At 54.3% G+C, this 10,057-nt stretch overlaps 1 protein-coding gene across 4 annotated transcripts; it reads left to right on the top strand.

Moving 5' to 3' along the window:
- The first annotated feature begins 262 nt into the window (after nt 1–262).
- Nucleotides 263–9,594, top strand: TMEM61 (transmembrane protein 61). 4 transcript variants are annotated; one of them, XM_084785896.1, is made up of 4 exons: nt 263–332; nt 436–590; nt 3,354–3,703; nt 8,461–9,594. In XM_084785896.1, the coding sequence occupies exons 2-4, from the start codon at nt 576–578 to the stop codon at nt 8,726–8,728; spliced, it is 633 nt and encodes a 210-aa protein (XP_084642022.1). In that variant the 5' UTR covers nt 263–332; nt 436–575; the 3' UTR covers nt 8,729–9,594. The 4 variants fall into 4 exon arrangements, with proteins under 4 accessions (XP_084642022.1, XP_084642023.1, XP_084642024.1 ...); XM_084785897.1 differs by adding an exon at nt 3,182–3,258 and having other exon boundaries at nt 283–590; XM_084785898.1 differs by adding an exon at nt 3,182–3,258 and having other exon boundaries at nt 283–590; nt 3,331–3,703.
- The last annotated feature ends 463 nt before the right edge of the window (nt 9,595–10,057 follow it).

Raw genomic sequence — 10,057 nt, 5'->3', positions numbered from 1 at the left:
AACATAGGATGCTGGGCCACAGTTGGATAAGTGACCTTCCCTCCTTGAGCCTCAGTTTATCTTTCCTGTGGAACAGGTGTGAGGGGTCCTGGCTCAGGTCAGGCCTTCCCCAGCCCACTCCCCTGAATGTCTCTGAGAAATGAGTTTCCAGGCCCAAGTTTCATCTGTGCAATTTCCACCTCTCTGGGACATTGCCTCCCCATCCTCTCTGGAGACTATCCCTTTAAGGTTGGGCGGGGCCTGTTGGGAACTGGCTGGGCACCTGAAACCTACAAGGAAGCGGTGAAGTCCTTAAGGTAGTGAGTGAGGATCCAAGGACTAGGAGACAGTGGGTAGTCTCCTAGGGGGATCCCCAGATGCTGGGCCAGGTGACAGGGAGGGAAGGACCAGTTGTTTGTGTGGGCTGGCCTCAACCTTACTTGGGGACCCAAACAGGGACCTCAAGGAGCCGGTGAAGTGCCAAGGGTGTAGCTACCCGAGTCTCCCCAGATGCTGGCTGTCTGCAGAGCTCAGCCACCACGCCTTCTAATGCGCTGGGCTCTCTCCTGGACCGCTCCTGTTGCTCGACCAGCCTGATGGCTGCACACGAGGTGGGTGTGAATATCCTGTCTCCCTCCATCGTTAGCACCTCAGCTTCTGCTAAGGGTGTGGCCCATCTTTTAATCTGGACCATGCAGAACTGACTGACCTGACACCATGCACTCAGCTGGGCGTAAGTGGGCTCCTCTTGCACAGACGGTTACTTCTTTATAGAAAACAAGTGCCTACAGTGACATTATGGTGCTGTGTGGGGCAGGAGCAGGGACGCGGCAGGTCTCTCCCCATCTCTGGGTGTGGGCGGACAGCTCCCTTCTTCCTATTCTGACGGCCACAGGGGCTTTCTCCTCGTGGATTTGAACTGAACCTCTTGTGGTGGACAGCTGGGGCAAGACAGTAAGTGCTCTCCTGGTTCACTTCCCTCCCAATGTGAGAGTACTCATTAAAGAGGAGGCCTTTAGGCAAGGAGACACTTAGATAACTTGGTAGTGTCTGACTAGGACCACTCCTCTGCCCAGCTCTGTGAACTCAGGCTTTGGGCACAGTCTACTTAGCTCAACTCCGTAGCCTCTTATCCTTGAGAGCCAGGATGGGAACAAAACTCAAAGATGTGGGTGTGAGGAGCCTGCTCAATCAAGGTCCCAGAGTTAACAGACTGGCTGCAAGGAGGGTGCTATGGACCAAACCTCCTGGTAGGAAAAGCCTCCCCTGGCTGGAGGGAGGTGGGCTAATCACAGGGAGGGGTGACAGTGGTCTCTTTTTTGAACAAGGGTGAAAGGGTGACCTAATCAGGTCTAGGAGAAAGCCCCGGGGGCCCAAATTAAAGTGGGGGTAGGGGCAAGGGGAGGCTGGCAGGCCCTGACTGAGCACCAGAATGGGGTGGAATTTCTCTGGGGCTGGAGAGCTTCCTGTCTCTCCCCTCCACACACACATAGTTGGAAGTCATACCCCAAATGGAAGGGAGCCCCTTCCTTGCTCCCTTATCAAGAAACAGGGCCTCAACGGACACCCTTGTAAGGGGGTAGTGAAATGCCTGATGGTGGCTTCTCTGAGATGCGAGTGGAGGGGTCCAGGGTCAGGATTCGCTGAGAACCAGCCAGCACCAAGCATGGGCTCATCAGCTATGTGGAGCCCAGCTGGGCTTGGCTTTGGGTGAGGACCTTCCCCAGGTTGTACTGTGTCTCCTCAGTTGTAGGATGCTCATTTCCCCTGCCCCGCCCACCTGCCTTAGTTATGTTGGAGGTAGAGGTGTCTGTCACTGAGTCTGCAGGCCCCGGATTTCCCCCTGCTGACACATGGGGTGTTTTCTCCAAGCTGGTGGTTACTCCAGCCTTGTTTGGAATGAGCCTGTCACTTTCCATGACCTTGCCGTGATTGGAGGTAGGACGAGCTTTCCCAAGTGCTGATTCCCAATAAAGAGCTGTGTTCCATAGCATCTCTAAATGTAGCTGTCGGCTCAGTGGTCCAGGGAACTCTGGCTTGGTTAGAGGACAAGCCAAGGAGTGTTCAACCCTAAGGGGTGAGTGCTGTGCTCCTAGACGGTCCAGGGTTCCTCAGAAGTTTCCTAAGCAAGGGCCAAGCTTAGCTTTGCTGGGAGGTAATGGGAAGTCACCACACAGAGGGATCAGTAGGGGCAGTGGCTTAGAGGTGAGCTTTGGGGACCAGTGCCAGCCTCTTCTGATCTGGAGGATCTGGGGCCAGGCTTGCTTCCTGTAGTTTTCTCCTGCGACATTTTTTTTTTTTTTGCTAAGCCCTCCCTCTTCCCGTGACTCATCTGAGTTCAAAAGAGCAAAACTTGTGAGTGCCCCCTGCCTTCTGAAAAACGTTCATGCTGAGCTCAACTTAAAAGAAAACTTCTTAAAATGTGTGGGTATTATGGGTGGTAATACGCCCTTAATCTCAGCACCTGAGAAGCAGAGGAAGGAGGATATTTATGAGTTCAAGGCCAGCTTGGTCTACAGCGTGAGCTTCAAGACAGCCAGGGCTACACAGAGAAACCCTGCATTAAAAAAAGAAAAGAGAAAAGAAAAGGGGTGTGTATTCTGCCTGCATGCATGTATGTGCACTATGTGCATGCAGTCCTTATGGAGGCCAGAAGAGGGCGTTCAGATCCCCTGGGACTAGAGTTAGAGACAGCTGTGATTTGCCATGTGTGTGCTGGGAATTGAACCCAGGTTGTTCGGAAGAGCAGCCAGTGCTCTTAACCTTTGAGCCATCTCTCCAGCCCTGAACTCAACTTTTTAAATCAGTTTATATTATTTCATCTAGTGAACATGACATAGTTCAGGCACTGGTTTGTTAGGGTTGGGATTGGAGGCTCTTTCAGCGCCGTGACGGTAGTAAACATGGCTGTACGGATGTCCTGGAAAATCCTGTTCTATGGCATCACATTCAACCTCACGTTCCCAGTGCTGTCATTCACACTTGTCCTGGTCCCCGTGCTCCTTTATCTCCAGTTAAATGGAGGCAAGAGCTGGACCCTATGAGGTGGTGGCTAGGGGAGCAGAGACAGAGCACAGCCAGCAGGCTCTAATCTGCTCCATAGACACCATTTCCCCAAAGGGCCATTCTGAGGCCTCTGGAAAGGCCCAGAATGAATGTGGCATATTTACTATTCTATTCTTAAGGTCATACTGTACCCCAGGTGTGGTGCTAGGAACCTGAAACAGCTTTTCTGTGACCATCAAAGGAGCCTGCACGGGCATCATCTTCATGGCACAGGTAAGGAAACGGAAACATGAGGCAGAAGACGTCTCTGAGGTCTTGGTACGATTTGCTGGTCCAGTCCTGCAGATTTCCTCTTCTTCTGTGTGCAGACAGTCACCCGAGGCCGAGGGGCTGCCACTGTGCGTTACTGCATGACAGTCGGTGGCACAGTGGTCCTGGTGGTTGGGACACTCTGCTTTGCATGGTGGAGCGAAGGAGATGCAGTGGTCCAGCCTGGCTCACCGGCCCCGACGATGGAACAGCCGTTGCCCGAGATGCCCCCGACTTGGCTCAAGTCTGTCAGCTTCCTCTTCTGTGGCACGGGTGGCCTGCTCCTGTTCTTTGGCCTGCTTTGGTCCATCCAGGAAAGCACAAAAAGGTCAAGCCAGGGGGACCTGTACCGGCTGTCCAGAGACCTGTACCACCTCACTGTGGAGTCCTCTGTGAAGGAAAGCTGCAGGTCAGTGGTGACGGTGGGGACCTTGGGTGATCCACCAGAGCCACACTACCCAGTATTTGCTCAGCAAATTCTCATGAGATTCCTATGGAGATGATGAGAAATCTGAGACGTCTTACAGGAGGAGGCAGCGGCCAGGAGTCAAGAACCCAGCATAGGAAGGGTCCCTGAGACACAAGAGGGCACTGGCCAGGGCCAGGCACTGCACTGTGTGCCTTTTCCATATTCCTGGTGATGCAGCCAGGACGTCTCTGTTTGTGGAGGAGGAAACCAGGCACAGAGACCATAACTAACTTGCCCAAGGATATCCAGCTATGTGTCTGAATTGGGACCCAACCCCCAGCCACTTTGCTGGGAACCCGTGCTCTCTGTAGCTCCCTGCCTCAGGAGACACAGGGGGCAATGAGGGAGCTGCCGTGAGGGTGCAGCTCAGGCCAGTGCCCAGCACACAGTAGGTGGGTTGGAAGCGGCAACTTTTCCTGACTTACAAAGGTGGGTGTAGGTGGGGTGAGGTGGGGGGTTGGGTGAAAGCGGAAGTCAACAGTTGTATCAAAACAGTTCGCAACCTGTTTTTGTTTTGTTCTGTTCCCCTCCGGGCCCCCCCCCCCCGGCCCCCGCCCGCCACTGGGGCCTTTGGGACATGTTTTTCCTTTCTTACTTCCTCCCTCTCCCTCTTTTTTTATTTCTCTTGAGACAGGGTTTCTCTGTGTAGCCTTGGCTGTCCTGGACTTGCTTTGTAGACCAGGTTGGCCTTGAACTCAAAGAGATCCACCTGCCTCTGCCTCCCGAGTGCTGAGGTTGTTACAGGCGTGCGCTACCACGCCTAGCTTCCTCCCTCCCCCGCCCCCCGCCTTTTTTTTTTTTAAAAGACAAAGTCTTTGTTAGCCAATCTGGTCTGAAATGTGTGATCATCCCGTCCAAAGGGCTGGGATTCCCGGCATGCGTCACCACACCCAGCTTTTCAGCACGTCTTCTTGGATCTTGGAATCTGATCCCCATCGGTGCACTGTGGTCTGTGCATGTTGTATGCACGCATTTGTGTCTTATGTTTGGGGACCAGATTTGCCCTGTCAGGAAGCTAGGTCATGCATGTTCTCACTGGGTGCTTGTTTATTCAACAAAGCATCCTGTGTGTCTGAATCCTGCCCTGTGTGTGCTTGTACCTCAGGCCACTGGAAACCCCTGTAGCTGTTTGTAGGCAAGGAAGGCCTTTTCTGTTAGATGAAGCTCAGAGTGGTGAGAGCCCGCAGTCTGAAAGGATTGTGGTGTGGCCCTCCCCAACACTGCTCTATAAGCACCGGTGTCATCTCAGTAGGGGCTAACCTATGCTCCTGTGAACTGATTTGGGACCTTCCTACCTGGCTGCCTTTCTTTTCTCTGTAGGTAGACAGTGTCTTGCTATCAGCCCTTGACTCTGTGAGGCCAGATATAACATTCAACAGATAGTGCTTAGGCCAATAGCCAGACCCCAAGAGGGGCATGGTGAGGCACACCTATAATCCAGCACTTGGAAGGCTGAGATAAAACAATTGAGTTCCAGGCCAGCAGAGTTGGACCTTGGTTTTAAGGACCATCAGAGGAAAGGGCACCTTATCCAATCAAACTTTGCTCTTCTCAGATGAGACACTTGTCTCAGAGAGAGTGACCTACCTGCTCATAAAATGAGTTGGACTCTGACAGCCAGGCCAGTGTTATCCTGCCCAGCCTGGCCTCAGAGCAGAGGTGTTGCTGTTGTCTGTACACACAGCAGTGTTGCCTCAACAGGGCCCAGGCCACAGCTGTGGGGTAGGTAGGCTACTCAGCTAGTTAGGTAGGGTACCCCCCACGCCCCTGCCAGGAAGCAGGAAGGGGGCCCTTCTAGCTCTGAGACCCAAGTTTCAGATTCAGAAACTGGCTGGGTGTGGTGGCCCACACCTTTAATCCCAGCACTTGGGAGGCAGAGGCAAGTGGATAGCTGTGAGTTCGAGGCCAGCCTGGTATACAAAGCCAGTCCAGGTCAGCCAAGGCTACACAGAGAAACTCTGTCTCGAAAAACAAACAAACAAACAAAAAACAAACAACAACAACTCCCAAACAAAAAACAAACAAACAGATTCAGAAACTGGCGTGGCTGGGTATGGAGGAAGCCGCCTGCCTATCTGATCTGTCCTGTCCCCATGGGAGGCACCTCACAGCCTAGGTTGCCTGGTTGTGGCTGGAAACGGGCTTGTCATCTGTCGGCTTGGGCGTTCCATGTCACGCCTTCGTGCCTCCATTTAATCACCTACTCTTTCTTGCATCTAACACCGACTAAGCACTTACCATGCGGTGGGTCCAGGACAAGGCCCCACCTTAGTAGCTCACCTGGCAACTGTCAGGCCCGAAGGAGCCCCTGGTGTCCTTCCGTGAGCCCCAGCAGACAGCGCCAGGCCTGCTCTGAAGGCCAACTTTCTATTGCTGCCCTTTCTGTTAGATGCTGAATGTCTACAAATGTCCCTGGATTTTCCAAGTCACGCCTGACGCCTTATCTGTCAGTTGAGGCAGAAGGAAAGGCGGGGTCTTCTGTATCAGGTCCTCACTGCCGTGACAAAATGGTTGAAAAACAGAAATTCCAGAAAGGCTCACAGTTTGGAGGGGAGGGGAGGGTGACAGGCGCCTGAGGCAGCTGGTCATGCTGTGGCCGTATTCAGGCAGCAGAGAGCTCTCTTGGGTCTTCCCATTCAGGCCAGGGGGTGAGACCCTCACAGTTGGGGTCTTCCCACCTTAACTAACTTAGTTTAGAAACTTTCCCGAACTTGGAGGTTTGTCCTTTAGGTAATTCTAGATCTTGCCAAGTTGGCATTGAAGATCAACCATCACTCCTCTCTCTCCCCTGGGCTCCTGTGAGATCACTGTGGCGAATGTGTAAGGCACAGACCTGCACCCTTAGCTTCTCCTCTGCAGTTCTTTATTGCAGACTTGGCTGCTCAGAGGGGCAGATGTGGGGATTAGGCAGGTTTTTACAAAGGAGTGTGTAAACCAGGCGGTGGTGGTGCACGCCTTTAATTCCAGCTCTTGGGAGGCAGAGGCAGGTGGATTGCTGTGAGTTCGAGGCCAGCCTGGTCTACAAAGTGAGTCTGGGACAGGCAAGGTTACACAGAGAAACGCTGACTCGGAAAAACCAAAACAAGCCAAAATAAAGGAGGGTGCGGTTGGCTTGGGGGAGGTGTGCAGTCTAAGGTAAGCATGAGCTCTGCCGTTAGAGGAGAGGGCTGCACGCTGAGCTCAAGTGGTCTTCACTCACTCCTCTGTGAGATGGGTGGGGCTTATCCCTGTCCTACTAGGTTTGCTCTCTCAACAGAAAGCCATCGGGGCCAGCATGGAGCCTGTCTTGGTCCCTGTGCGTGACCACCCTCCACAACCACAGAGCTCTGTGTCCAGAATGTACCAGGAGCCTCTTGCACACTAGGACAGGGCCTTGCCAAGACCCACGTTCTCTACAGTCTTGTATTCCGGACTATGACCTTGGACAGTTCAGTTGGATGATCCAGCAGGCTACTGAGGTGACAGGAGCTACCTAGAGGGATGCTGCACACCTGCTCTCTCAGCAAACTTCCTGCTGTGGGCTGAGCTCCTGTGGTACTTGAGCCTGGGCCTGCTGGGTACCACCTGCTGGGATGACTCCAAGCAGGCCCAGAACCAGCTCAGACAGTCTAAGGAGAGCAGGGCATGGCTGGGAGGTGGACGTGATGAGAAAAGAGGCCCCGGGAGACCTGTTACCCGTATTCCCCTCAGGGCTGTTCATCCTTTTTCTGCATCTGTGATGTAGGGCAGGAGCATTGCCCTTCCTTGCAAAGCCTGCTGGGAACTCAGAGGAAGGTGAGCAGTGATAGGTTCTCAGATGCAGCATGGATCCACCCATGCTTAGCTCAAACCCAGAGCCTGGAAAGCTTGCTCTGTGACCAGGAGGGTGAGCCCGCCTCCTGGTGGCCTCTGTGAGGGTGGCAGCCAGCTCAGGTGCCTGGGACAGGGGAAAGGGCACTAACCCTGTGGAGAGGGCCCATGCCGGTCATGCGGGACAGCTGTCCTTGGAACGTGGTCTGCAAAGCCTGATTTGGGGTGGGGGCCCTCTGAGAACCCGCTCTTCGCCTCATACCCCTTTAGGTAGCTCGGTTGCTTAGCTGTGAAGGGTGGGCTAGTGAGGCAGGGGTGGACAGCAGTGTGGAGCAAAAGATGGAGTTGATAAGTGACCTGTCTCCCGGGAGGCATGCAAGGAGAAGAAGCAATGCTCTGTAAACTGACTGCGTCGTGACTCAAACATCCAGATGGGCAGGTAAACTGAGGCCTCCCTCACATTCCGCCCTCAACGTCACAACTATAACTTTACAGATGGTATTTTAGTCAGCAGGGAATCTTATGTTCATGGACCGTCAGTCAGTCTCCCAACAAACCGCCCTCCCCCCACCCCGCCCTCCTTCAAGCATCTGCTCTCAGTGTTTAGACGCTCAAGTCAACCTCTGCCCTAAGCGACAACCACAGAGGGTCCGTTCAGTGACAGCCAAGAGCAGTGTGGAAGCTTGGTGAAGAACAAGAAGTGGGGACAGAAAATGTCCCGTGGAAGTGTGTCAAGGCGGGGAGTAGTGGCAGCGAAGGGTGTGGGAAGGGAGGTGTTAGAATGGGGAGAAGGGAGAGCTGATGTTGGCAGGCCGCTTCAGCAAGCTTCATAAGGGGCCATGTGGGCACGGCCATGCAGAGAGAGGTTTGAGCTGGTCCTGCTAACAGCCTCTTTCCTGTTCCCATAGGCCTCCCAAGGAGGCTGCCGTCCCTACTTACGAGGAGGCTCTGCACTGCCCGCTGGCTGAGGGTCCGCTGCCATTCCCCATGCAGCCCGAGGAAGAAGAAGACCCTCAGTGCCATGCCCCAGGGGATGCCCTACTGGGGTCGCCATCCCTCTCAGCCCCACCCAGCTACGAGAGCACCATGCTCGCTCAGAGAGCTCTTCCTGGTCCAGCCCAAGTTGAACTCAGGTTGCAGGGGAGTTACAAGTCTCCAGCAGGTCGTGGACCCTAATCCGAGAGAGCTTCGCTCAGGGCCTCCTCCAGTGCTGGGTTCACAGCAGGCATCCAACCAGCACTCCGCTGCTGGGTGCCGGTTATACGTCGTCGACTGCTGTGGAAGAGACTGCCGCCACATCGGTTGGCTTCTAATAAGCCCTGCTCTATTACGTCTCACCATACTGTGTGTGGCTGGTTCCTATGGTTCCTTCTTCCCATGGAGTATTGGGGAGGCCGTTATCAGGGGCTTAACTGGAACAACAGGACCTCCAAGCTGGGATCAGCAGATGACAACTGGGAGATTGTGAGTGGTGAAAACAGGGCCAGAGTCAAACGTAGATGTGGTCCACATTTACACATCCGGTTTGTGGCCAGGAGGACACAAACCCTAATCTCAGCCTCCCGAGCCACCCTGTGCCACCGTGACAACACCTTCTTTTCTTTGCCTCAATTTCCTCATTTGTAAGGTGGAATGGGCCCTTTATAGCATCACCAGCCCCTGCCTCAGCGAGCCAAGTGGGAGGACCCATGGGGTGACAGCAGCGGGCATTGAGCAGCATACAAGCTCAGGGCGCAGCCCTAGGTTAGAGGCCCTCAAGCCTGCCGCAAGTCTCAGAGGTGGTAGAGGTGAATCTCTACCAGGTGCCCGCTCAACATCCTGTGGCAGGTGCCTCACTTCTGTCCCCGCCTCTCCAGACGTGGCACTAGGAGCAACTTTCTCTCCAGCTGCATCCTGTCCACGATGTCTCTGTCCACTCCACCAGGCCTCCAGCTGGTCCAGTTCCGTACATCCTAGCTGCTGATTCCTAGCTCCCCCTTGCCCCACCGCTCACCCCCATCAACTTGAGCTACAGGATCACAAGCTGGCCAATAAAAACGCTTTTTAAATCGGGCTGTGTTGCTCACGCTTAAATGTTAGGGACACAGCACGGGAGTGAGGGAGGCAAGTCTCCTTCTCACTCAGGGGGACTAAGTGATCTCTCCCACAGCAGCAGGAGCTCAAAGGCGGGCTAAGGTGGCAGGCTCAAGGGCCAGCTGGTGCTAGGCCAGGTCTCTGCCCTTGTCACCTCTTCACTTGTGGCACCCCTTATTATTACAATTGGGGGTGTCCCCAACTGTGCAAGCTTCTCAGAGCACAGTTGGGATGCAGGCTCCCCACCTATGCTGGACCACTGTGGCCAGCTGTATTGTCACTCGGCCTGTTTCCTGCCACTTGAGAACCTCTCAATGCCGAGTCCAGGTGAGGCCTGGCCCCCAGCTCACTCTGAAAGGCAAAAGTCCTTGCACAGTCCAGGCTGAGGAAGGCCTGTTCCGCTTAGTGACCTTATCCTTTGGGCTCCCACCT

This window comes from Acomys minous (genome assembly GCF_964271855.1).
Source record: "Acomys minous genome assembly, chromosome: 6".
Taxonomy (NCBI): Eukaryota; Metazoa; Chordata; class Mammalia; order Rodentia; family Muridae; genus Acomys; species Acomys minous.
This window is presented reverse-complemented; position numbering and strand designations above follow the sequence as displayed.